The sequence below is a fragment of the Oncorhynchus mykiss genome, chromosome 3 (assembly GCF_057628025.1).
Source record: "Oncorhynchus mykiss isolate SJ-2025 chromosome 3, ASM5762802v1, whole genome shotgun sequence".
NCBI lineage: Eukaryota > Metazoa > Chordata > Actinopteri > Salmoniformes > Salmonidae > Oncorhynchus > Oncorhynchus mykiss.
The window spans coordinates 83,465,480-83,493,064 of NC_143024.1; the positions used below are offsets into that span (position 1 = coordinate 83,465,480).

The 27,585-nt window shown below is 45.7% G+C and overlaps 2 protein-coding genes across 4 annotated transcripts in view; one reads left to right on the forward strand and one right to left on the reverse strand.

Annotated features, from left to right (window-relative positions):
- The window catches only part of LOC110504643 (interleukin-1 receptor accessory protein-like 1-B), a 455,299-nt gene extending 438,140 nt beyond the window's left edge, over window positions 1–17,159 (forward strand). Inside the window, exons 9-12 of one of the 3 annotated variants that reach the window (XM_036975072.2) lie at window positions 1,707–1,853; window positions 8,619–8,789; window positions 12,713–12,757; window positions 14,602–15,649. In XM_036975072.2, coding sequence (XP_036830967.1) covers window positions 1,707–1,853; window positions 8,619–8,789; window positions 12,713–12,757; window positions 14,602–15,326 — 1,088 coding nt within the window. In that variant the 3' untranslated portion in view covers window positions 15,327–15,649. Of the gene's footprint in view, window positions 1–1,706; window positions 1,854–8,618; window positions 8,790–12,712; window positions 12,758–14,601 lie in introns of all 3 variants that reach the window. The other 2 variants (XM_036975074.2, XM_036975075.2) reach the window with 2 other exon arrangements.
- A 1,795-nt stretch (window positions 17,160–18,954) lies between these two features.
- On the reverse strand, window positions 18,955–27,134 carry LOC110520517 (nuclear receptor subfamily 0 group B member 1). The gene is made up of 2 exons (XM_036975076.2): window positions 25,953–27,134; window positions 18,955–21,895 (listed from the first exon to the last, which is right to left on the reverse strand). Exons 1-2 carry the CDS (start codon window positions 26,674–26,676, stop codon window positions 21,654–21,656), a joined length of 966 nt encoding a protein of 321 aa, XP_036830971.1. The 5' UTR covers window positions 26,677–27,134; the 3' UTR covers window positions 18,955–21,653.
- Window positions 27,135–27,585: the final 451 nt, after the last annotated feature.

Here is a 27,585-nt window from a genome sequence, read left to right on the forward strand (position 1 = left end):
CACTCTCCTGAAGGGATAAGGGCTCCCTCTCACAACCATACCCCACAATACACTCTCCTGAAGGGGTATGGGCTCCCTCTCACAACCATACCCCACAATACACTCTCCTGAAGGGGTATGGGCTCCCTCTCACAACCATACCCCACAATACACTCTCCTGAAGGGATAAGGGCTCCCTCTCACAACCATACCCCACAAAACACTCTCCTGAAGGGATAAGGGCTCTCTCTCACAACCATACCCCACAATGCACTCTCCTGAAGGGATAAGGGCTCCCTCTCACAACCATACCCCACAATACACTCTCCTGAAGGGGTATGGGCTCCCTCTCACAACCATACCCCACAATACAATCTCCTGAAGGGGTATGGGCTCCCTCTCACAACCATACCCCACAATACACTCTCCTGAAGGGATAAGGGCTCCCTCTCACAACCATACCGCACAAAACACTCTCCTGAAGGGATAAGGGCTCCCTCTCACAACCATACCCCACAATACACTCTCCTGAAGGGATAAGGGCTCCCTCTCACAACCATACCCCACAATACACTCTCCTGAAGGGATAAGGGCTTCCTCACAACCATACCCCACAATACACTCTCTTGAAGGGATAAGGGCTCTCTCTCACAACCATACCCCACAATACACTCTCCTGAAGGGATAAGGGCTCCCTCTCACAACCATACCCCACAATACCCCACAATACTTATCCTGAAGGGATAAGGGCTCCCTCTCACAACCATAGCCCACAATACACTCTCCTGAAGTTTGTGTTTGCCACCATAGCGATGTGTGTTTGCGCTCCATTTCATTCAACTATCTCTGTTGTTTTTCTTACATTCGTCCATTATTCTTCGTTCTCTGGCATGACTTGTGCTAGACTGTCTTTATGTGGTGGTTGTCACTTTAGCCAATAGAGCAGATGTGATGGTTATTTAAGCAGCTAATGGCTCCTCTTCTTTTCCCAACAAACGAGTGTTTGGTTATTGTCATGTTTTCTTCCCAGGATGCAGAATTGATGCTGGAGGGAGGGAGGGGGGGAAGGCTCTGTCTGAGGGAGGGAGGAAAGAGAGAAAGAGAGCGAGAGAGAGATGAGGAGAACGAGTGTCAAGAAAATGGAGAGAAGTTGGTATAAGGATGAAGGTTATACACTTTGTCATGGCTCACCTAGACAATGAACCCAAATTTAGATCATCACATTCTCCCTCTTTTCCTCAAGTCAACATAATCCCCCTATCTCTTCCATGTGGATGTGCTGTACGGCTCAGAGTAGGATAGAACAGGGTAGACATGAGTAGGGTATAACAGAGCAGAACAGGGTAGAGCGCAGCAGAGTAGGATAGAACAGAACAGAGTAGACATGAGTAGGGTATAACAGAGCAGAACAGGGTAGAGCGCAGAAGAGTAGGATAGAGCAGGGTAGAACAGGATAGACATGAGTAGGATAGAACAGAGCAGGGTTGAGCAGAGCATAGACACCAGGGATGACTCTATTACTCTGCAGTCTGTCTTCTTATTGCAGCACATGCAAACAGCTGTGTACTACCATGCACATATACGTACATCAAATAATGATGGTGTTGGGAAACATTATTGACTGACTCTATAGTTTTAGTGACATGGTCTTTCTTTCGCTCCCTTTCTCTCCCCTCTGCTTTCTTTCTCCCCTTCTCTTCCTCTCTCTGTCTCTCTCTCTCTCTCAGCAGAGCTGATGTACACGGTAGAGTTGGCAGGTGGTTTGGGCGCCATTCTGCTACTGCTGCTCTTCCTCATCTCTCTGTATAAGTGTTATAAGATTGAGCTCATGCTCTTCTACAGGAGACACTTCGGCAGCGACGACCTGGATGGAGGTAAGGGCTCAGCCAATAGGTGGCTGTTGTCTGTTTGTTTCTCTCTATCGCTCTCAATTTCTCCTTTTTTCTCTCTCTTTATCTCTCTATCGCTCTCAATTTCTCTCTCCTTTTCTCTTTCTTTCTCTCTCACTCTCTCAATCTCTTTCTCTCATTTTCTCTTTCTTTCAATTCAAGGGGCTTTATTGGCATGGGAAACATATGTTAACATTGCCAAAACAAGTGAAGTAGATCATATTTAAAACTGAATTCAACAATAAAAATGAACTGTAAACATTACACTCACAGATGTTCCAAAACAACAAAGGCATTACAAATGTCATATGTGTATATATACAGTGTTTTAACGATGAGCAAATTGTTGTAACGATGTACAAAAGAGAAAATAAGTAAGCATAAATATGGGTTGTATTTACAATGGTGTTTGTTCTTCACTGGTTGACCTTTTCTTGCGGCAACAGGTCAGACATCTTGCTGCTGTGATGGCACACTGGTATTTCACCCAGTAGATATGGGAGTTTATCAAAATTGGGTTTGTTTTCAAATTCTTTGTGGATCTGTGTAATCTGAGGGAAATATGTGTCTCTAATATGGTCATACAAGTGCAGCTCAGTTGTGCAGCTAACCCTGTAATTTAAATTGATTTTTTTTGGGATTTCATGTAATGGACATACACAAAATAGTCCAAATTGGTGAAGTGAAATGAAAAGGTAACTTGTTTAATTAAAATAATACTAAAAATGGAAAAGTGGTTTGTGCATATGTATTCACCCGCTTTGCTACGAAGCCCCTAAATAAGATCTGGTGCAACCAATTACCTTCAGAAGTCACATAATTAGTTAGATTGCAGACAAGTGAACTTTATTTAAGTGTCACATGATCTCAGTGTATATATACACCTGTTCTAAAAGGCCCCAGAGCCTGCAATACCATTAAGCAAGGGGATCCACCAAGCAAGAAGCACTATGAAGACCAAGGAGCTCTCCAAACAGGTCAGGGACAAAGTTGTGGAGACGTACAGATCATGGTTGGGTTATAAAAATATATCAAACTTTGACCATCCCACGGAGCACCATTAAATACATTTTAAAAAACCTGCCAAGAGAGGGCCGTCCACCAAAACTCACGGACCAGGCAAAGAGGGCATTAAACAGAGAGGCAACAAAGAGACCGAAGATAACCCTGGAGGGGCTGCAAAGCTCCACAGCGGAGGTTGGAGTATCTGTCCATAGAACCACTTTAAGCCGTACACTCCACAGAGCTGGGCTTTACGGAAGAGTAGCCAGAAAAAAAATAAGAAAATGTGTTTGGTGTTTGCCAAAAGGCATGTGGGAGACTCCTTATACATATGGAAGAAGGTACTCTGGTCAGATGAGACTACAATTGAGCTTTTTGGCCATCAAGGAAAACGCTATGTCTGGCGCAAACTCAACACCTCATCACCCTGAGAATACCATCCCCAAAGTGAAGCATGGTTGTGGCAGCATCATGCTGCAGGGATGTTTCTCATCGGCAGGGACTGGGAAACTGATCAGAATTGAAGGAATGATGGATGGAGCTAAATACAGAAAAATCTTTGAGGGGAAACCTGTTTCAGTCTTCCAGAGATTTGAGACTGGGACGAAGGTTCACCTTCCAGCAGGACCACGAACCTAAGCATACTGCTAAAGCAACACTCTTGGTAGGCATGTTGTGTAAATCAAATGATTACAAACCTCCCAAAAATCAATTTTAGTTCCAGGTTATAAGACAACAAAATGGGAAAAATGCCAAGGGGGTGAATAATTTCTCAAGCCACTGTAGTCAAAGCTTTCCTTAAGTTTGGGTCAGTCAGTGTTCAGGTATTCTGTTGCTGTGTACTCTCTGTTTGGGGCCAAATATAATACTACTTTGCTCTGTTTTCTTAACTCTTTCCATTGTGTCAAGTAATTCTCTTTTTGTTTTCTCATGATTTGGTTGGGTCAAATTGTGTTTCTGTCCTGGGGATCTGTGGGGTGTTTGTGAACAAGTCCCAGGACCAGCTTGCTTAGGGGGCTCTTCTCCAGGTTCATCTCTCTGTAGGTGATGGCTTTGTTATGGAAGGTTTGGGAATCACTTTCTTTTAGTTGGATTTATAATTTAACAGCTCTTTTCTGGGTTTTGATAATTAGCAGGTATCAGCCTAATTCTGCTCTGCATGCGTTATTTGGTGTTCTACGTTGTACACGGACAATTTAGCAGAATTATGCATGCAGTCTCAATTTGGTGTTTGTCCCATTTTGTGAATTCTTGGTTGGTGAGCAGACCCCAGACCTTTAGAATAAATTGTAAGGGTTTTCCTGTGTTGAAGGAGAGGCGGACCAAAATGCGGCGTGGTGGTTATTCATGTTTTTAATAAAGACGACTATACATGAACAGACTAAACAAAACAAGAAAAATGAAAACCTAAACAGTCCTATCTGGTGCAAACACAGAGACCGGAACAATCACCCACGAAACACTCAAAGAATATGGCTGCCTAAATATGGTTCCCAATCAGAGACAACGATAAACACCTGCCTCTGATTGAGAACCACTCCAGACAGCCATAGACTTACCTAGAAAACCCCACTAAGCCACAATCCCAATACGTACGAAAAAACGCCCAAGACAAAACACACCACATACAAAACCCATGTCACACCCTGGCCTGACCAAATTAATAAAGAAAACACAAAAAAACTAAGACCAGGGCGTGACACCAATTTCCCTATGGTTGTATAACTGATTAAAATATCTTTAGCCAAATCCTAATTGGTATGTCTAATTCTATGTTCCTTTTGATGGCATAGAATGCCCTTCTTGCCTTTGTGGATTCTTTGTGGAAGTTACCTGTGTTGCTGATGTTTAGGCCAAGATATGTGTCGTTTTTTGTGTGCTCTAGGGCAATGGTATATAGATGGAATTTGTATTTGTGGTCCTGGCGACTGGACCTTTTTTTGGGATCTTACTGAGATTTATTGTCAGGGCCCAGGTCTGGCAGTATCTGTGCAGAAGATCTAGGTGCTGCTGTAGTCCCTCCTTGGTTGGTGACAGAAGCACCAGATCATCAGCAAACAGACATTTGACTTCAGATTCTAGTAGGGTGAGGCCGGGTGCTACAGACTTTTGTAGTGCCCTTGCCAATTTGTTGATATATATGTTGAAGAGGGTGGGGCTTTTGCATCCCTGTCTCACCCCATGGCCTTGTGGGAAGAAATGTGTTTTTTGCCTATTTTAACTGCACACTTGTTGTTTGTGTACATGGATTTTATAATGTCGTATGTTTTTCTCCCAACACCACTTTCCATCAATTTGTAGACCAGACCCTCATGCCAAATTGAGTCTAAGGCTTTTTTGAAATCAACAAATCATGAGACTTTGCCTTTGTATTGGTTTGTTTGTCAGTTAGGGTGTGCAGAGTGAATACATGGTCTGTTGTACAGTAATTTGGTAAAAAGCCAATTTGACATTTGCTCAGTACATTGTTTTCACTGAGAAAATGTACGAGTCTGCTGTTAATGATGATGCAGAGGATTTTCTCAAGGTTGCTGTTGACGCATATCCCACGGTAGTTACTGGGGTCAAATTTGTCTCCACTTTTGTGGATTGGGGTGATCAGTCCTTGGTTCCAAATATTGGGGAAGATGCCAGAGCTAAGGATGATGTTAAAGAGTTTGATGAAGTCCAGGTTCCTACTCTTTATGCCAAAGGCAGATGACCTCAGGCCTTGGATATTCCAGGATGAGATAGTGAAGGCTTTGTGTTCCATAAAGTGTCCAGTGTTGTTGGTCGTGTGGTTTGGCCTCAAGCCAAACCACACCTCTCTCTCACTCTCACACTCACTCACTCACACATATATACTTTATCAACTAGTCTGCATGTGTGCTTTGAAGGTTGTTTCTATGAAAGCCATTACCGGTCAGAGCCTGCAGCCGTAACAGTCTCCCAGGTACACACACACACACGTCACATACATGAACACACACAAACTCCTCACTGACAGCCAGCCCATTGTCTCCAGTAATAACCCAGTGAGTGAGGTGTGTGTGTGCTTGCATTCCTGTGTGTGTGTTTGTAGGTCACTAGGGATACATGGGAAAGAGGGGAGGCAGATTTTCAATTTGTTCTCCATTAAGAGAGGGATCAGTCTCAATATGTCATGGTATGATGTCCACCCTCTCCTGTGGACCAGCAGAGAAGCTGTCTGCTTTGGGACGGGGAGGCTGGGACTAAGCCAACTCCCTCCCTACCCAAATCAAAGGAAAAAGTCTACCAACAAACTGAAGTTGGAGGCTTTTTTTGTTTCTCCTCCCAGATACAGTTAGTTCCGTCCTAGTTTGGGCTTGTTGGTGAGGCAACAAGGCATCAGTCCAAGTCATTACTGGAGCAAAGAACCGCCCTTGCTGTCTCTGCCTGGCCGGTTCCCCTCTCTCCACTGGGATTCTCTGCCTCTAACCCTATTACAGGGGCTGAGTCACTGGTTTACTGGTGCTCTTCCATGCCATCCCTAGGAGGGGTGCGTCACTTGAGTGGGTTGAGTCACTGACGTGATCTTCCTGTCTGGGTTGCCGCCCCCCCCCCCCCCTTGGGTTGTGCCGGGGCGGAGATCTTTGTGGGCTATACTCGGCCTTGTCTCAGGATGGTAAGTTGGTGGTTGAAGATATCCCTCTAGTGGTGTGGGGGCTGTGCTTTGGCAAAGTGGGTGGGGTTATATCCTACCTGTTTGGCCCTGTCCAGGGGGTATCGTCGGACGGGGTAACAGCGTCTCCCGACCACTCCTATCTCAGCCTCCAGTAATTTTGCTGCAATAGTTTGTGTTGGGGGCTAGGGTCAGTCTGTTATATCTGGAGTATTTCTCCTGCCTTATCCGGTGTACTCTGTCTCTGTCTGTCTGTCTGTCTCTGTCTGTCTCTCTCTCTCTCTCATGTATGTATATATTTTTTTTAATCATTCAAGTGCCTTCAATGAACCCCTTACAGACTCTGATCCCCTCTCCTCTTCCTACTCCTCTCCTTCTCCGTGCTCTGTGTCCTACCTGTGTGAAATAAGGGAAGCCTTTGAGCAGCTAGCGGGAATGCTGTGCCAGGTTTACAGATCAAGGAAGTTTCCTGTTTTCCCTTCCTACAGGATTATAGGAGAGCCTTTAGGGTCGGAAAACCACTGTGCACTAATGAGTTTATCTTCTGGGGAGAGGTGTGTTTGTGCGTGCGTGCGCATGAGATAAAATCAGAGCGGTTGTCCTGATAGCCTGTAGCTTCTGAGAGGAACTTGGTTTTCTGTTTTTGACACATTTGCTTCCTCTAGTGTTGTTGATATATCAGTCTGGCTTTCTACTGCTTCCTCTAGTGTTGTTGATCTATCAGTCTGGCTTTCTACTGCTTCCTCTAGTGTTGTTGATCTATCAGTCTGGCTTTCTACTGCTACCTCTAGTGTTGTTGATCCATCAGTCTGGCTTTCTACTGCTTCCTCTAGTGTTGTTGATCTATCAGTCTGGCTTTCTACTGCTTCCTCTAGTGTTGTTGATCCATCAGTCTGGCTTTCTACTGCTTCCTCTAGTGTTGTTGATCCATCAGTCTGGCTTTCTACTGCTTCCTCTAGTGTTGTTGATCCATCAGTCTGGCTTTCTACTGCTACCTCTAGTGTTGTTGATCCATCGGTCTGGCTTTCTACTGCTACCTCTAGTGTTGTTGATCCATCAGTCTGGCTTTCTACTGCTTCCTCTAGTGTTGTTGATCTATCAGTCTGGCTTTCTACTGCTTCCTCTAGTGTTGTTGATCTATCAGTCTGGCTTTCTACTGCTTCCTCTAGTGTTGTTGATCTATCAGTCTGGCTTTCTACTGCTTCCTCTAGTGTTGTTGATCTATCAGTCTGGCTTTCTACTGCTTCCTCTAGTGTTGTTGATCTATCAGTCTGGCTTTCTACTGCTTCCTCTAGTGTTGTTGATCTATCAGTCTGGCTTTCTACTGCTTCCTCTAGTGTTGTTGATCTATCAGTCTGGCTTTCTACTGCTTCCTCTAGTGTTGTTGATCTATCAGTCTGGCTTTCTACTGCTTCCTCTAGTGTTGTTGATCTATCAGTCTGGCTTTCTACTGCTTCCTCTAGTGTTGTTGATCAATCAGTCTGGCTTTCTACTGCTACCTCTAGTGTTGTTGATCTATCAGTCTGGCTTTCTACTGCTTCCTCTAGTGTTGTTGATCTATCAGTCTGGCTTTCTACTGCTACCTCTAGTGTTGTTGATCTATCAGTCTGGCTTTCTACTGCTTCCTCTAGTGTTGTTGATCTATCAGTCTGGCTTTCTACTGCTACCTCTAGTGTTGTTGATCCATCAGTCTGGCTTTCTACTGCTACCTCTAGTGTTGTTGATCTATCAGTCTGGCTTTCTACTGCTTCCTCTAGTGTTGTTGATCCATCAGTCTGGCTTTCTACTGCTTCCTCTAGTGTTGTTGATCCATCAGTCTGGCTTTCTACTGCTTCCTCTAGTGTTGTTGATCCATCAGTCTGGCTTTCTACTGCTTCCTCTAGTGTTGTTGATCTATCAGTCTGGCTTTCTACTGCTACCTCTAGTGTTGTTGATCCATCAGTCTGGCTTTCTACTGCAGCTCTCAGCTCTATCATTATGTCTGGCAATATAATTATCTTTCTTTCACTTTCACATAATAAAGAGTCATTTTTTTGTCTGTTCATGCCTACATTCATATCCCTGAGTGTGCATATGCTTCACCCGACCTTCTCTGTGTGCTGTCTGTCTTTCTGTGTTTCTGGCAGATAATAAGGACTATGATGCATACCTGTCCTACACTAAAGTAGACCCTGACCAGTGGAGTCAGGAGACCAAGGAGGAGGAGCGCTTTGCCCTGGAGATCCTCCCTGACGTCTTGGAGAAACACTACGGGTACAAACTCTTCATCCCAGACAGAGACCTCATCCCCACAGGAAGTAAGTGATGACGAGGGGAGTGAGGGAGGGGGAGGTTGACGGGAGAGAGGGAGGGGGGAGGTTGACGGGAGAGAGGGAGGGGGAGGTTGACGGGAGTGGGGGAGGGGGAGATTGACGGGAGTGGGGGAGGGGGGAGGTTGACGGGAGTGGGGGAGGGGGGAGGTTGACGAGAGTGAGGAAGGGGGAGGTTGACGGGAGTGGGGGAGGGGGAGGTTGACAGGAGTGGGGGAGGGGGAGGTTGACGGAGGTGGGGGAGGGGACGGGAGTGGGGGAGGGGGGAGGTTGACGGGAGTGGGGGAGGGGGGAGGTTGACGGGAGTGGGGGAGGGGGGAGGTTGACGGGAGTTGGGGAGGGGGAGGTTGACGGGAGTGGGGGAGGGGGAGGTTGACGGGAGTGGGGGAGGGGGAGGTTGACGGGAGTGAGGGAGGGGGAGGTTGACGGGAGTGAGGGAGGGGGAGGTTGACGGGAGTGGGGAGGGGGGAGGTTGACAGGAGTGGGGGAGGGGGAGGTTGACGGAGGTGGGGGAGGGGACGGGAGTGGGGGAGGGGGAGGGGACGGGAGTGGGGGAGGGGGAGGTTGACGGGAGTGGGGGAGGGGGGAGGTTGACGGGAGTGGGGGAGGGGGGAGGTTGACGGGAGTTGGGGAGGGGGAGGTTGACGGGAGTGGGGGAGGGGGAGGTTGACGGGAGTGGGGGAGGGGGAGGTTGACGGGGGTGAGGCAGGGGGAGGTTGACGGGGGTCAGGCAGGGGCGAGGTTGACGGGAGTGAGGGAGGGGGGAGGTTGACGGGGATGAGGCATGGGGGAGGTTGACGGGGGTGAGGCAGGGGGGAGGTTGACGGGGGTGAGGCAGGGGGAGGTTGACGGGAGTGAGGCAGGGGGAGGTTGACGGGAGTGAGGCAGGGGGAGGTTGACGGGAGTGAGGGAGTGGGGGAGGTTGACGGGAGTGAGTGAGGGAGGGGGGAGGTTGACGGGAGTGAGTGAGGGAGGGGGAGGTTGACGGGAGTGAGGGAGGGGGGAGGTAGCCGGGGGGAGGGGGGAGGTTGACGGGAGGCGGGGGGGTTGACTGGAGTGAGGGAGGGGGAGGTTGACGGGAGGCAGGGGGGGGTTGACTGGAGTGAGGGAGGGGGAGGTTGACGGGAAGACGGGGTGGGGGTTGACTGGGGTGAGGGAGGGGGAGGTTGACGGGGGCGGGGGGGGTTGACGGGAGTGAGGGAGGGGGGGGTTGACGGGAGGGGGAGGTTGACGGGAGTGAGGGAGGGGTGGGTTGACGGGAGTGAGGGAGGGGGGGGAGGTTGACGGGAGTGAGGGGAGTGTGGGGGGCCTGTTGGAGGGGGTAGGGTGGCGTAAAGAGGTAGGGGGTGTGTGGGTGTGATGAGGGGTAAGGGTTGTGGGGGTGGGGTAGAGGGGTAGGGAGTGTGTGGGGGGAAAGGGGTTGGGTGGGGGTGATGAGGGGTTGTGGGTGTGTGGGCTGGGGTAGAGGGGTAGGGAGTGTGTGGGGGTGATGAGGGGGTAGGGTAAGGGATGCTGTGTGTGGTTACGTGATAGTAGGTTCACAAATTTTGTTGTGGCTTGTACAGTTATTGTTGTTATTGTGATTGTTCTTTACTCTGTCACTATATCGTCTGCCTCTGTCATCAGTCACTATGTCATGGAAAGGTGTTCATAATATTTTGTGTATATGTGTAGTTTGTGCAACAAAGAAACTCTAAATAATATATCCATATCATCAATAGAACAACCTTTATTATTTTCACCTGTGTCACTTATATAGTTGTTACATGTGCTGTATATTGCTTCAAATATATAATATATTGCTTTCCCATGCATATTGTTGTATCCCCTGTTGTGGAATTTTTTATTTATCCTTTATTTAACTAGGCAAGTCAGTTTAAATTCTTAAATTCTTATTTACAATGACAGCCTACCCCAGCCAAACCCTAACATCACTGGGCCAATTGTGCACCACCTCATGAGACTCCCAATCACGACTGGTTGTGATACAGCCTGGAATCAAACCAGGGTCTGTAGTGACATCTCTAGCACTGAGATGCAGTGCCTTAGACCGCTGCGCCACTCGGGAGCCCGAGTGTATGACTGTATACAACAGCAAGTGTTATATGCATACTGTGCATTTGTTTAAACAGGCATGCATGCACTTGTTCAGTGCATTATCATAGAATGCATGCTTATGATTGGTTGTAACCATCTGAACCGTCTTATTCTTGATGCACTCCTATACACTGTCATGTTCCTTTCAAGATCTATTAAATGGGCAGTGGAGTCAAAAAAAGTGTTTTTTCTGTTTTTAAAATGATATTTCCACACTAAGGTTGAAATAACTCGGAAATTGTGAAAATTATGATAATGCCCTTTTAATGTACAAGCTTTTGAGAGAAAAAAGGCCTAAAATTTCAGCCTGTTCAGATGGGAAGGAGATTTTGGCCCACAAGCATGATTATTCTGACCAATGGACAATCTTTTATTTGCATATGTATCCTCCTACTTTGAAGGGGTAAGCGGGGTAGGCTCTAGGGTCTAGACAATCCTATCCACCAATCAGGACTGTGTATGTAAATTTATCGTCATTTGTATCAACACGCCCACATGATCAGACTGAGCATTTCAATGGCAAAAGGAGGCTCCCAAACATAAATGATTGATTTTTGTATTTTGAAAGTTGCATATCTTGAAAACTTGAGTGCTGACAAGCAAAACATTTTGGGACCATGTCAACAATGGACTAAGGAAACAAATACAAAAAATATAGTTTTTGGGTGGAGTTTTCCTTTAAGAACCCACTCCCTTTAACCGAGATGCAACATTCTCTCTCACCTTTCTAGTCCAAAATGTATTCTACTGTGTAGCCTATGCCACACTGGCTGTGCCCTCAGCAAGGGGACTGTGTAACAGTGGACATGAGATACAGCTAGCTCAGTATACATGCTGTAGGGCAGATATCATAGAGTACATGTTATCCCCAGCAGCGTCCTCTCTAGTTCCCATTTAACCCATTAATACATTCATGAATATATTTTGTGAACATATTCTGATGCATGTGCCAATCTGTCTAGTAGTCCGTCTATGTATATGGTCCAGGTTGTTCATTACCAGGGCTCTATGTCTAGCTGGGTCTTGATGTTCAGAATCTATTACCACAGCTCTACATCTATCTGGGTCAGAATGTTCAGTATCTATTACTACATCTATCTGGGTTAGGATGTTCAGTATCTATTACCACAGCTTTACATCTAGCTCAGTATCAGTATTGACTCCCGAGTGGCGCAGCGGTCTACAGACTACAGACCCTGGTTCGATTCCAGGCTGTATCACAACCGGCCGTGATTGGGAGTCCCGTAGGGCGGCGCACAATTGGCCCAGCTTTGTTAAGGGTTTGGCCGGGGTAGGCCGTCATTGTAAATAAGATTATTTTTTTTCTTAACTGACTTGCCTAGTGAAATAAAGGTAAAAAAATATATATAGAAATCTATTACCACAGCTCTATGTCTAGCTGGGTCAAGATGTTCAGTATATATTACTACATCTAGCTGGGTCAGGATGTTCAGTATATATTACTACATCTAGCTGGGTTTCATGTGGAATAGAGTGAAAGAGTGAACACATCCAGTGAGACTACTGCTCCGGCGGTATGGTAGGCAGCTTCAGACAGAATGGGACATCATAGAGGGACATGTTTAGAGGCTGTTACTGTAGTTACTGCACTGCTGGATGAGAGAGAGACAGCTGAACGGAGAAACTAGTCCCTAGTCAGAGTTATACAACAAGTTGCTAAAAAAACAGTGTGTGAGCGAGAGAACGAGAGAGCAAAATCATTTCTAGTTCATATGCCAGTGTTACGCAAGTCCTCTTTGGTGTGTGTGTTCTCCTGTGATCTGAGTCTCAATGTTGACATGTTTTATGTTTAGGTCTGGCCAATGAGCTTTACCAGGATGACACAAGACTTCTTAGAGGTACATGTCCTCAGTCTCCCTCTTGTGTCAGCAACTGTGATGCACTTCCTCTCTGGACAGGAAGAGAAGCTTAGGGTGGGCATTTTGTAAGCGTTTACACAGCAGGAGCATAGCTTTTAAATCAGAACACACACACTCTAGCACACAAACACAGGCAAACACACCCACGTACACAAACACACATGCCATTGCACACAGACACACTCAGATCCAAAAACCTCAAAGGGAGAGAGAGATTAGAAGTGATGTAGATAGTGTTGAATAAGACCAGTTGTAGTATACAGGTTGGAGGCACCTTCATTGGGGAGAACGGGCTCGTGGTAATGACTGGAGCGGAATAAGTGGAATGATATCAAATTCATGAAACACATAGTTTCCATGTGTTTGATGGCATTTTATTTGCGGCGTTCCGGCCATTATTATGAGCCGTTCTCCTCTCAGCAGCCTCCTGTGTTATAGTAATTGTATGTTTAAACGCTAAACTGTTGTCTGACTGCTGTCAGTTTTGTGTTGTATGTCTTGTAGTTGTCCATCCATTGTACTGTGAAGTGGTGTGCTAGATGTCTCATGTCCACATCATGTTACAACAAATATATTACTGTATACAGTAGCTTGTGAAAGTAATTTCCCCATTTTGTTGCCTTACAACCTGGAATTAAAATAGTTTTTTGGGATGTTTGTATCATTTGATTTACACAGCATGCCTACCTCTTTGAAGATGCAAAATATGTTTTATTGTGAAAGAAACAAGAAATACAACAAAAAATTGAAAACTTGAGAGTGCATAACTATTTACCCCCTCAAAGTCAATACTTTGTAGAGCCACCTTTTGCAGCAATTACAGCTGCAAGTATCTTGGGTATGTCTCTATAAGCTTAGCACATCTAGCCACTGGGATTTTGTCCATTCTTCAAGGCAATACTACTCCAGCTCCTTCAAGTTGGATGGGTTCCACTTGTGTACAGCAATCTTTAAGTCATACCACAGATTCTCAATTGGATTGAGGTCTTTGATTAGGCCATTCCAAGACATTTAAATGTTTCCCCTTAAACCACTCAAGTGTTGCTTTAGCAGTATGCTTAGGGTAATTGTCCTGCTGGAAGGTGAACCTCCGTCCCAGTCTCAAATCTCTGGAAGACTGAAACAGTTTTGCCTCAAGAATTTCCCTGTATTTAGTGCAATCCATCATTCCTTCAATTCTGACCAGTTTCCCAATCCCTGCCGATGGAAAAACATCCCCACAGCATGATGCTTCCACCACCATGCTTCACTGTGGGGATGGTGTTCTCGGGGTGATGGGGGGTGTTGGGTTTGCACCAGACAGCATTTTCCTTCATGGCCAAAAAGCTCAATTTTAGTCTCATCTGACCAGATTTCTTTCATATGTTTGGGGAGGTACCCACATTGCCTTTTGGCGAACACCAAAAATGTTTGCTTATTTTTTTTCTGGACACTCTTCCGTAAAGCCCAGCTCTATGGAGTGTATGGCTTAGTGGTCCTATGGGCAGATACTCCAATCTCTGCTATGGAGCTTTGCAGCTCTTTCAGGTCAATTTGGACTATTTTGTGTATGTACATTAAATAAAAATAAAATTCAGATTACAAGTTGTAATGCAACAAAATAGGAAAAACGCCAAAGAGGGTGAATAATTTTGCAAGGCGCTGTACAAAACATGTTATAGAACATATGTTACTGTCTACAAAACATGTTATAGAAAATATGTTAGTGTATAGAATAATCTAAGCTGTTTTGAGTTTTCCCTTTTTCAAGGAGATTGATTGTATGCTGAGTGCTTTGGGTTCTCCCTCTCCCTTCATCCCTCTGTCTCTCTCCCTCTATCCAGCCTACATCGAGGACGTGGCGCGCTGTGTGGACCAATCCAAGCGCCTCATCATTGTCATGACGCCCAACTATGTGGTGCGGCGGGGGTGGAGCATCTTTGAGCTGGAGACACGCCTCCGCAACATGTTGGTCACCGGGGAGATCAAGGTGATTCTGATCGAGTGTGCCGAGCTGCGTGGCATCATGAACTACCAAGAGATGGAGGCCCTCAAACACACCATCAAGACCCTCACCGTCATCAAGTGGCGTGGCCCAAAGAGCAACAAGCTCAGCTCCAAGTTCTGGAAGCAACTGCAGTATGAGATGCCCTTCTGCCGCACCGAACCCATGCTGAGCCATGAGCCAGCGATGGACGTCAGCGAGCAGGGCCCCTTCGGCGAGCTCCAGACCGTCTCCGCCATCTCTATGGCAGCTGCCACCTCCACCGCCATGGCCACGGCACACCCGGAACTCCGCTCGTCCTTCCACAACTCCTACCACACCACCATGCGGCAGAAACACTACTACCGCAGCTACGAGTACGACCTGCCGCCGGGGGGCACGCTACCGCCGCTGTCATCACTAGGCAACCAGCACACCTACTGCAACATCCCACTGACGATGCTGAATGGACAGAGGCCGCCAGCGGGGAAGAGCCGCGAGCACAGTGTGGAGGAGGACCACACTAACCACGCCATGCTGCCTCTGTTACCCAGGGAGACCAGCATCTCCAGCGTCATCTGGTGACCAGGGGGAGCGGGGCAGGGTAGAACCTTACGACACTAGCAGAGAAACGCGGTTTGGTCTGGTTTGACTTGGATCGGTTTGGTGTCACGATTCTATGAGCCAGTACTGACTGATCTGAGAGATTGTGATGAGTTTGGTTAGGAGTGGAGCCCTGTGAACAGGCAAGACAAAGTCAGGGGGAGGTTTGGTTTGGAACGTGGCCCTCATGTATGCAGAGGAGAAGTTCTTAACCCGAGGACTAAAGATTCAAACTGACAACAACAAACTGTTTGATCAAAAGACATCAGAGTTTGATCAACATGAACTGTGAATAAAAAATAAAAGAACCCACGCATTGGCACTTGTGCATGCGCGCGTACACACACACACACACACACACACACAAAAGGAAAACAGGGTCCTGTACATATATTTTCAATTTATTTGTAGCATAGGTGTCTTCCTGTTTGTGTTTTTCTCTTTTTATTCAATCATGTTTGTTGCCTTCTTTACTTTAACTTGTCACACAGATTTATATATTTCTATTTTTTCTGTTTTTTATTTATTTTGATTGAATTACAATATGCTTATGAAGAAAGCCAGTATGTCATGTATCTGCGCTGTTGTGTTTTCTATCTTGACTTTATGTAATTTAAGATTTTTTTTTACACACTTTTGGGGAATTGCCTGGACATTGCAATGTTTTACTCCAAGGAGCAGCATCTTGTTGTTGACCTGTATAAGGTGTATATCTAGTTTTTAAAACAATCTTTTAAAAAAATCATAGAATATGCAAAAAGAAGGAAGAGCTACTGGTGATGTTGATGTAACTTCCTGTGGACCAGAGGAAGGGGAGGATTTAGAGAGGGGTCCTAGTCCTCTCCAGTCAGTCAGTCAGAGCTCTCTCTAAAGCTTCATATTTTATATAAAAACAAACAGCCTCGCTGTTTTAGTGTGATAGTGAAATCCCTCACCTTAAAAAGAAATGTGTTGATTATTTTAAAAATAAGTATATTTTTATAACAAAAAGAGTTTGCTTGGAAAGTCATACTTATTTACATTTCATCTGACATTAAGGGGGAGGTGTGTGTGTGTGTGTGTGTGTGTGTGTGTGTTAGGCTGGTTTTGTACACCACTTAGATATGTGGTTCCTGGTTTGTTAAAGGCCCAGTGCAGTCAAACGTGATTTACTTGTGTTTTATGTTTCTACACTGAGGTTGGAATAATACTGTGAAATTCTGAAAATTATAAGGCCCTTTTAGTGTAGGAGCTGTTTGAAAAGCTGTTTGTTCAGCCTGTTTTGGAGGGAGGGAGTTTTGATCTTTCATGGTAACACCATGTAGTAAATTAGAACAATTGATATTTAGACACTAATACATTTTTTGGACCATTTTAATTGTAAACAGTCACAGAAAGGCACTTAATTGTTACCCAGAAATGATTTGATATTGAGATAAAAACAGCTGCATTGGACCTTTTAAGGTAACAGTATGGATTTTGAGTACCTCATGAAACATTTTTAGATTTAAAAAATACATTTTCAATGTTTTGGTTGAGTTCTTGAAATATTTTCCCATGCTGAGAAGTCTGTTATTAATCCATGCTTATCCAGGTCATGTTTAAGGAAAGAAAAAGTGTGTTTGTGCTTTAAAATACTTTTAAAATTATATTTGAAGGTGTAATTTCTGAGTATGCATAGCAAATAGATACATATTCTATATATGATATAGCTATTTATATAAATATATAAACACGATATTCACTTGGAAGGAAATGTCTATCTTTATAAAAACACAATCCATTCTTATCAGTTGCCCTTACGTTCTCACTGCATATTAAACATGTGGATCTCCTCTCGATTCCTTTATGTTCTGTTCATTTTAAACAGTCTTCCATGGTCCAAAAGACAGAGTTCCGGCCATCCAGGACCAGAATTCAATGGTTCTGCTCTGTAAGTAGTAGCTACTGTAGGCAGGCGAAATGAAGAGATGATTAAACACTGCCATCTGCTGGTTAATGTTGAATTAGCAATTGGTGCAATGAGACAAATAGGATCCACACACGTGCACACAGTCATGCGCAGTAATATGGCCAGTGAGTGTGGCAGGCTGGCATGAATACACACATGTTCTCTCTCGCTCTCACACACCACAGTGGCAGGCATCAGTTATATAGCTGGTGTGTCTTCTGACAGCTGGCCTTTTATTACTACATACACGATTAATAGACTTATTATCTTTATCAATTAGGGTCTTAATTGGAAAGAAAATGGGCCCCATGAAGAGGATAGATGGGCAGCAGGTAGCCTAGTGGTTAGAGTGTTGGACTAGTAACCGAAAGGTTGTGAGATTGAATCCCGAGCTGACAAGGTAAAAATCTGTTCTGCCCCTGAACAAGGCAGTTAACCTACTGTTCCTAGGCCGTCATTGAAAATAAGAATTTGCTCTTAACTGACTTGCCTAGTTAAACAAAGGTAAAACCGAGGAGAGACCTTTGGTGTGGAGAAAATGGTGTGGTTATATATCTGGCCTATCAGAGGACAAAGTGGTGCTACCGTCATGCTTACGCCTATCCAATTATTTCAGGTCTACACCAGAGTGAAGGGGTAAGGTCTGATGGGGGGCAGCTTTGGGGGCTTGCGGTCCACCCACAGGTTCTGGATTCCCTCATTGTCCCGGTAACAGCTCACACTCCTCCTGCCGCCGGCTCCATGGCATCTGTTGTCGTCTTCTTAGCGTAATGCTACTCCTCCTACCTCCCCTCGCACACATTCATCCCCAGTACGTGGGTGCACACGGGTGTGCTGTTCTGACCGTTCAGAGCGCCTGACCACCTTGTGTCTCCACGCTTCCCTGCTCCTCATCTGTCACACACACCCAAACAGTCCTACAGTATAGCAACTGGGCAGGAAGATTGCTTTCTCTAGAATCCGGATTGCATCGAGCCCTAAAACCCTACAAGTTTTGTGTCTTTGAGGTGTTGAGCAGCTCTCCCCACCCCTTGAATCCCTCCTGCAGATCTTGGCCAGAGTAGCATTCCCATTTGTTCCGGGAACATCCTGCCCATTGATGGTGAGATTTGGAGAGAAGCGAAACACTCCCGGAGGCCATCTAACTCTGCAGGTTATTTCCTCAAGATTTTCTTCTGCACACCTGTGACTGCCCTGAAGCTGGGTTTTGTGTGTGTGTGCGCGCATGTGTGTGTCTGTGTCCGCATGAGTGCGTGACACTACCAGTGTGATGTTTAAACAGTGCCATCTTGTGGTCATAACAGGTCCATTGCTGTTTCTCTTACCAGCCTCATGATAATCCTATAATGGACACAATTACACTCTAAACTGTGTGCTTGCATGATAAATTAATGCAATAGCACGGCAACAATCACCTATTGCCTCAGACAGAGACACAGGAAAAATCTATTGAGTCGAAACCAGAGTATGAGTAGAGTATCAATATGGTGAGATGTGAATCCAGGACAACAGTGAGTGGTAGAGGATTTATATAACCAAGCCCGGAGCTATACTGGGATTTCTACCAATCAGATTTGAAGAAGGCCATTCTTCACTGCTTAGTACCAGCTAGCTTCCTAGGGCTCAGATCCCACACTCCGATGAAAAGAGAATGTTCCAACCTGAAAAGAGAAGGACAACTGTGGAAAAAAGGTCATGTCCGCTCCATGTTTGCTGCTTGTGGGAGCAGCGAACTGTGAACAGACATTAAACTTTATTCAGAACACATAATCCACCATAGTTACTGAAAAGGAACATTGGGTTTTCTGATCTGTCTGGGTAGATGTTGCCCTTAGGCACAGATCTAGGAACATTTTACCCGTAACCTTAATCGTTAGGGGGTAAAACTCCACTCTGACCTTAGATCAGTGTCCAGGGGCAACATCATCCTACGCCTTTCTGATCACCATAGAGACAGTTTGAGCACCACTCACCTGACACAAGCACGGCAAAGCAATTCAGAGAATACTTTTATGATAGAAAAATAGTTTTATATAAAAAGAAAGTTACAGGCTGATCATCAGCCTGCCCCCAACACCCCCTTCACCCCCACTGTTCTTAATCAACCAGTGTCCAAAACATCTTTAACAAAACACACACATCTCTTCCTTTGTCTGTCCTTCTGTTCAACGGTCCATTCAGATCAAACGGTTGGTTAACAGTTAGTTAGTTCTACTAGAACTACAGATGTGTTCTTCTGTCCGTTCGATGGAAAGGGCCAGTCCAGAATAAACCCCACAGATATTGATCTGAGAGGATTTGATAGATGTAATATAGCGAAAAAAACATTTATAGCCAACCGGAGGGCAAGATGGAGCAATCATATTGTTCCTTTATAGCCAACCGGAGGGTAAGATGGAGCTATCATATTGTTCCTGTACAGCCAACCCGGAGGGCAAGATGGAGCTATCATATTGTTCCTGTATAGCCAACCGGAGGGCAAGATGGAGCTATCATATTGTTCCTTTATAGCCAACCGGAGGGCAAGATGGAGCTATCATATTGTTCCTGTATAGCCAACCGGAGGGCAAGATGGGGCTATCATATTGTTCCTTTATAGCCAACCGGAGGGCAAGATGGAGCTATCATATTGTTCCTTTATAGCCAACCGGAGGGCAAGATGGAGCTATCATATTGTTCCTGTATAGCCAACCGGAGGGCAAGATGGGGCTATCATATTGTTCCTTTATAGCCAACCGGAGGGCAAGGTGGAGCTATCATATTGTTCCTTTATAGCCAACCCGGAGGGCAAGATGGAGCTATCATATTGTTCCTGTATAGCCAACCGGAGGGCAAGGTGGAGCTATCATATTGTTCCTTTATAGCCAACCGGAGGGTAAGATGGAGCTATCATATTGTTCCTGTATAGCCAACCGGAGGGCAAGGTGGAGCTATCATATTGTTCCTTTATAGCCAACCGGAAGGCAAGATGGAGCTATCATATTGTTCCTGTACAGCCAACCGGAGGGTAAGATGGAGCTATCATCTTGTTCCTGTATAGCCAACCGGAGGGCAAGGTGGAACTATCATATTGTTCCTGTACAGCCAACCGGAGGGCAAGATGGAGCTATCATATTGTTCCTTTATAGCCAACCGGAGGGCAAGGTGGAGCTATCATATTGTTCCTTTATAGCCAACCGGAAGGCAAGATGGAGCTATCATATTGTTCCTTTATAGCCAACCGGAGGGCAAGGTGGAGCTATCATATTGTTCCTTTATAGCCAACCGGAAGGCAAGATGGAGCTATCATATTGTTCCTGTACAGCCAACCGGAGGGCAAGGTGGAACTATCATATTGTTCCTTTATAGCCAACTGGAGGGCAAGGTGGAGCTATCATATTGTTCCTTTATAGCCAACCGGAGGGCAAGGTGGAACTATCATATTGTTCCTTTATAGCCAACTGGAGGGCAAGGTGGAGCTATCATATTGTTCCTTTATAGCCAACCGGAGGGCAAGGTGGAACTATCATATTGTTCCTTTATAGCCAACTGGAGGGCAAGGTGGAGCTATCATATTGTTCCTTTATAGCCAACCGGAGGGCAAGGTGGAGCTATCATATTGTTCCTTTATAGCCAACCGGAGGGCAAGGTGGAACTATCATATTGTTCCTTTATAGCCAACCGGAGGGCAAGGTGGAACTATCATATTGTTCCTTTATAGCCAACCGGAGGGCAAGGTGGAACTATCATATTGTTCCTTTATAGCCAACCGGAGGGCAAGGTGGAACTATCATATTGTTCCTTTATAGCCAACCGGAGGGCAAGGTGGAGCTATCATATTGTTCCTTTATAGCCAACCGGAGGGCAAGGTGGAGCTATCATATTGTTCCTTTATAGCCAACCGGAGGGCAAGGTGGAACTATCATATTGTTCCTTTATAGCCAACTGGAGGGCAAGGTGGAGCTATCATATTGTTCCGTTATAGCCAACTGGAGGGCAAGGTGGAGCTATCATATTGTTCCTGTACAGCCAACTGGAGGGCAAGGTGGAGCTATCATATTGTTCCTTTATAGCCAACTGGAGGGCAAGGTGGAGCTATCATATTGTTCCGTTATAGCCAACTGGAGGGCAAGGTGGAGCTATCATATTGTTCCTGTACAGCCAACTGGAGGGCAAGGTGGAGCTATCATATTGTTCCTGTATTGGGCATGTTTTTGCTTATTACTATCCAATAGGAGCTAGGGGCTAGCGGAAGTGGGGAAATGGGGGTGGAGAGTCTAGGGCAAGGTCACGTTTCTAGTGGGTAGGGAATAGGTGAAATTGCCTAGGGAGTAAGGACTAAGAGAAGGACTTGGGGGCTATATCTAGGGGTTGTTTCTGGACAGGACCATAGAAAGCCTCTACTTCCCATAAAACATCTCCAGCAGGACCTCCTCCATATTGACGGCTCCAATGATGGGCTTGAAGAAGAGCTGTGCCACCACCGGGGGGCTGATGGCCCTCAGCATGGCCAGGGCGATGAGCAGCTTGGCAAAGCGCGTGGCGTCGTCCCGGTGGATCAGCTTCACATACTCGTTGAGAGCCTGGTGTGCCTCGCTCCGCAGTGACTGGATGTAGTTGAGGTAGCACAGACCAGGGAGATCTGGGGAGAGGTGGAGGGGTGGGGGAGAATAAATCAATTATCACATAGAAACTTTGGACAAGTACATGAACTGTTTGGGTTGAAATTCAGGGAACCCGAGTCATCATGGTAACCAGGTGTCTCATCTGTTGAAAAATGAGAAAGTCTTGATTGTAGACTACCTCCCAAATCATCCACAAATATCTCACAACGCCTTCTGGCAAGGTTTCTGAAGTCTCCAGATATTGAAGGATGCAAATCTCTTAAAACAATGCCAATTGCTAAAACAATACCACCAACTGCTTCCTTAGATGTAGATGAAGGGAATACATGGCCTATTTTGGTGACTGTACACTGTGTTTAATGTTGAAAACATTAAGAACACCTGCTCTTTCCATGACATAGAATTACCAGATGAATCCTTATTGATGTCACTTGTTAAATACACTTCAATCAGTGTAGATGAAGGGGAGGAGACGGGTTAAAGAAGGATTTTCAACCCCTGAGACAATTGAGACATGGATTGTTCAAAGGCACTTAAATACTTTTAAGGCGGTGATGCAACTGGTCAGGATGCTCTCGATGGTGCAGCGGTATAACTTTTGAGAATCTGGGGACCCATGCCAAATCTTTTTTGACAAACTATTGAAGTGCCTTCGAACGGGTTTGGTAGTAGGTGCAAGGCGCGCCAGTATGAGTGTGTCAAGAACTGCAAAGCTGCTGGGTTTTTCACACTCAACAGTTTCCTGTGTGTATTAAGATTGGTCCACCACCCAAAGGACATACAGCCAACTTGACACAACTCTGGGAAGCATTGGATGAATTGAGGCTGTTCTGAGGGCAAAATTGGTTCCTAATGTTTTGTACAATCAGTGTATGTTTGGTTTAACTGGATTATAAATATACTGTATACATATTGACTGCCTTTGATTATTAAAGTAGAAAGGTTGCACAAATATAGCATTTTAAAAGACTGTTATATTAAATGAAGTGCCACATGGAACATTAAATAAATCTGTTTCTCATATAATCAAGTGCCAGAATTCTGCATTTTAACATGTCCCTCTGTGCATCCTCTCTGACATCCAGGAACCACTTAACCCCAACATTTCTTCATTTTGACATGTCCCTCTGTGCATCCTCTCTGACATCCAGGAAGATTTTAAACCACTTAACCCCAACATTTCTCCAAGTTTAAACCATCATTGTAAAGCCCTAGTTATTTTGTTACTTTGACAAAGTCATTTCTGAAGATAATTTATACTGTTTATGGACATTTTATTGTGTTTTGTCATGGAAAACTAAGTGGGTCATGCATACAACTTCAACCGTGTTACCCATAGATACCGTCAGCAAGGCAATCAAACAAACAAAATACCAGTACAGGGACCGGTACAACCTTGTTTTTGCTCTTGAGATGGAAAAACGTGTGTTTTTTAAGGTGAATATGTGCTCTTTATGGCAGAATCTTAAAATTCGCTGATTCAGGTTTTTTTCTACTCAAAAGGCTTAATTGGTGGAACGACACAATTGTCCATTATGCTCGAAATTACCCACATATTAAATCAGCTTTGTTTGTTTTCTGTATAAAATATAAATATGTAACTGCTTTTCAAACTTTCAGAACTAGAGACAGAGTAATGTATTAAATTGCATATAGGGTATGTAGGCTATACCATTACATGAACTCAATCAAGGACACAACGAGACAATGACTAGTGCGTAAATACCGGTACAGGGACAAAGTGGAGTCGCAATTCAACGGCTCAGACACGAGACGTATGTGGCAGGATCTACAGGAAATCACGGACTACAAAAAGAAAACCAGCCACGTCACGGACACCGACATCCCGTTTCCAGACAAATTAAACACCTTCTTTGAGGATAATACAGTGCCACCGTGGCGGCCCACTAACAAGGACCGTGGCCGACGTGAGTAAAACATTTAAACATGTTAACCCTCGCAAGGCTGCTGGCACAGACGGCATCCCAAGCCGCGTCTTCAGAGCATGTGCAGACCAGCGGCTGGTGTGTTTACGGACATATTCAATCACTCCCTATCCCAGTCTGCTGTCCCCACATGCTTCAAGATTGCCACCATTGTTCCTGTACCCAAGAAGGCAAATATAACTGAAGTAAATGACTACCGCCCGTAGCACTCACTTCTGTCATGAAGAAGTGCATCTTACCAGCCACCCGAGACCCACTTCAGTTTGCTTACCCCCCCAACAGGTCCACAGACGACGCAATCACCATCACACTGCACACTGTCCTATCCCATCTGGACAAAAGGAATATCTATGTAAGAATGCTGTTCATTGACTACAGCTCAGCATTCAACACCATAGTACCTTCCAAGCTCATCACCTAGCAGGAGGCCCTGGGTCTCAACCCTGCCCTGAGCAATTGGGTCCTGGACTTTCTGACGGGCCGCCCCCAGGTGGTGAAGGTAGGAAACAACGTCTCCACTTTGCTGACCTTCAACACTGGGGCCCCACAATGGTGTGTGCTCAGCCCCCTCCTGTACTCCCTGTTCACGCACGACTGTATGGCCACGCATGCCTCCAACGCAATCATCAACTTTGCAGATGACACAACAGTAGTGGGCTTGATTACCAACAATGACGAGACGGCCTACAGGGAGGAGATGAGGGCACTCGCGGTGTGGTGTCAGGAAAATAACCTCTCACTCAACGTCAACAAAACAAAGGAGATGATCGCGGACTTCAGGAAACAGCAGAGGCAGCACCCCCTATTGACGGGATAGCAGTGTAGAAAGTGTAAAGTTTTAAGTTCCTCGGCATACACATCACAGACCAACTGAAATGGTCCACCCACACAGACAGTGTGGTGAAGAAGGCTCAAGAGCGCCTCTTCAACCTCAGGAGGCTGAAGAAATGAGGCTTGACACCCAAAACCCTGGCAAACTTTTACAGATGCACAATCGAGAGCATCCTGTCGGGCTGTATCACCGCCTGGTACAACAACTGCTCCGCCCTCAACCGCAAAGCTCTCCAGAGGGTCTGCACAACGCATCACCGGGGGCACACTACCTGCCCTCCATGACACCTACAGCACCCGATGTCACAGGAAGGCCAAAAAGATCATCAAGGACAACAACCACCCGAGCCACTGCCTGTTCACACTGCTACCATCCAGAAGGCGAGGTCAGTACAGGTGCATCAAAGCTGGGACCGAGAGACTGAAAAACATCTATCTCAAGGCCATCAGACTGTTAAACAGCAATCACTAACTCAGAGAAGCTGCTGCCTAGACTAAGACCCAATCACTGGCCACTTTAATAAATTAAACACTAGTCACTTTAAACAATGCCACTTTAAATAATTCCACTTTAATATTGTTTACATATCTTACAATACTCATATCATATGTATATACTGCATTTTATACCACCTATTGCACCTTGCCTATGCAGGTCGGCCATCGCTCATCCATATATTTATATGTACATATTCTCATTCACCCCTTTAGATGTGTGTGTATTAGGTAGTTGTGGAATTGTTAGATTACTTGTTAGATTTTACTGCACTGTCGGAACATAACCACGTGTATGTGACAAATACAATTAGATTTGATACTGTTTGTTTTGTGAAGCTTGCATTCAATTGCCCCTCCCTGTTGCACACAGCAGGCTTCCATTCCCCCTGTCACAAGGATATTTATGACTGATTTAAGATGAAGTCTTCATACTGTTGGGCAACCTTGTTTTTGCTCTTGAGATGGAAAAACGCGTATTTTTTAAGGTGAATATGTGCTCTTTATGGCAGAATCTTAAAATTATTTTTTGATTAAGGTACTCTACTCAAAAGGCTTAATTGGTGGAACGACACAATTGTCCATTATGCTCGAAATTACCCACATATTAAATAAGCTTTGTTTGTTTTCTGAATAAAATATAAATATGTAACTTCTTTCCAAACTTTCAGAACTAGAAACAGTAATGTATTAAATTGCATATAGGGTATGTAGGCTATACCATTACATGAACTCAATCAAGGACACAACGAGACAATGACTAGTGAGTAAATAACCTGCGTTATTAAAGCACCCAGCCCACCTGAGTTGAAGAGCACGGCTCCTTTGAGGTAGGCATATTCCTTGGTACTGATGTCTAAACCCCAACACTTTTTCAGGAACGCTTTGATGCCCTGGATATCCGCGAGAGAGACCCCGGGTGTTCCCGCGCTCTGCTCCGGCTCAACCTGTCTGTCCATTAAGCCGCCTTGGCTGACACAGCCGCCGGTCAGGATCCGCAGCAACATGCTAGGTTCCGCGGTCTCCGTGGTCTCGAAGTCCACCCGGTCCTGCGCGAGGCCCAGCACAAGCAGCGGCACCCAACCGTTCCGAACGAGCAGCAGCTGGTCATCCTCGGGAAGCTCGCGGAAACACGGCACGTTCTTTACAAATCGCAGAGTCTTCATGAGGACCGCCGATGCGGCTTTGCAGGTCACCTGGGGGGACCGGAGAGACCCCCGTCGCAGCGAGGAACCGCAAGAGCAAGCCTGTTGCTGCCTAAGCTCGAACCTCGAAGAAGAGGAGCAGGAGGAGACCTTGAGCACTTGGTGCTGCTGTCTGTGTTGTGGTTGTGATGTTGGTTCCTCGGTGGTCGTGAGGCTGTCGTTCTTCAGTATGTTGTACAGGATGCTGTTGTTATTGTTTTGCCCCCCGGCGCCCTGACAATGACAGCCCTCCAGAGTGGCCATGGCCAGTGGCGCGCTTACATCCAGAGAGGGGGAGGGTGTTTTTTGGCCCCTATTACCCCCGCGCGAACAGCAGCACATTTATACTAGCTCCCGTCTGTCCTCGAGCTTTGAGGACTTGTTGTTTAGACTTTTTACATATTCCACCTCAGAGACGCCTCCCACTCACTCACTCATGCTCTCTCTCTCTCTCCCCCTTTCTCCCTGTGCTGCTCCAGTCCTCCCCAGTACGTGCACCCAGAGGGAGCCAGCTGCTGCAAGATGAATAGTAAGTTCATTCCAGTATCATAAAATAACATGTTAAGCAGCATCACCCCTTCAGTTAGTTTAAAATAGCCTATACGGAAAAGGACAAACGGTACCTCAGGACATGCCAATTATATCACACAAGGAGGCAGACAGAGAGACTGGGGGGGCAGACAGACTGACCAATTCTATACCCTTGAGGTTATCCAGTTCTTTTTGGACACAACGGTATATATTTATCCCACTATCCCAAAAGCAAAACAAATATTCATACTTGCTCTATGTCTGTGAGTGTGTCTGTGTGTGCACACTTGTGTTTGTGTGTGTGAGAGAGATACTCTATTCTTAGGATTTTGCCTTGACTCCCTCACAGCACCGTTAATCAGCTGTTCGCTGGTAAAGAATAGGCCAGAGACAGAGCTGAAGGCTTAATTATTTTAGGGAGAATTTATCTGATTTTCTATGTGAACAGGAGCAGAAAGAGCAGCAATGGGAAGGCCTGGCGCTAACCTTGACTCGGACACACTGTTATTGATTTAACCGTGAAAACTGGAACGCTTGAATTATGATGTCATGACTCAACGCTCACCGCACATCTGTCACCAGGGGTGGGGGGGGGGGGGGGGGTGGACTAACCTGGAGGAAGGAAGATAGAGGAGGAGGGGGAGGCAATATTCAGGAAGAATGTTTTTCTCTCAGATTGTATTGTGGGACAAGACTGAGGGGGGAGGGAGAGAGGGAGGG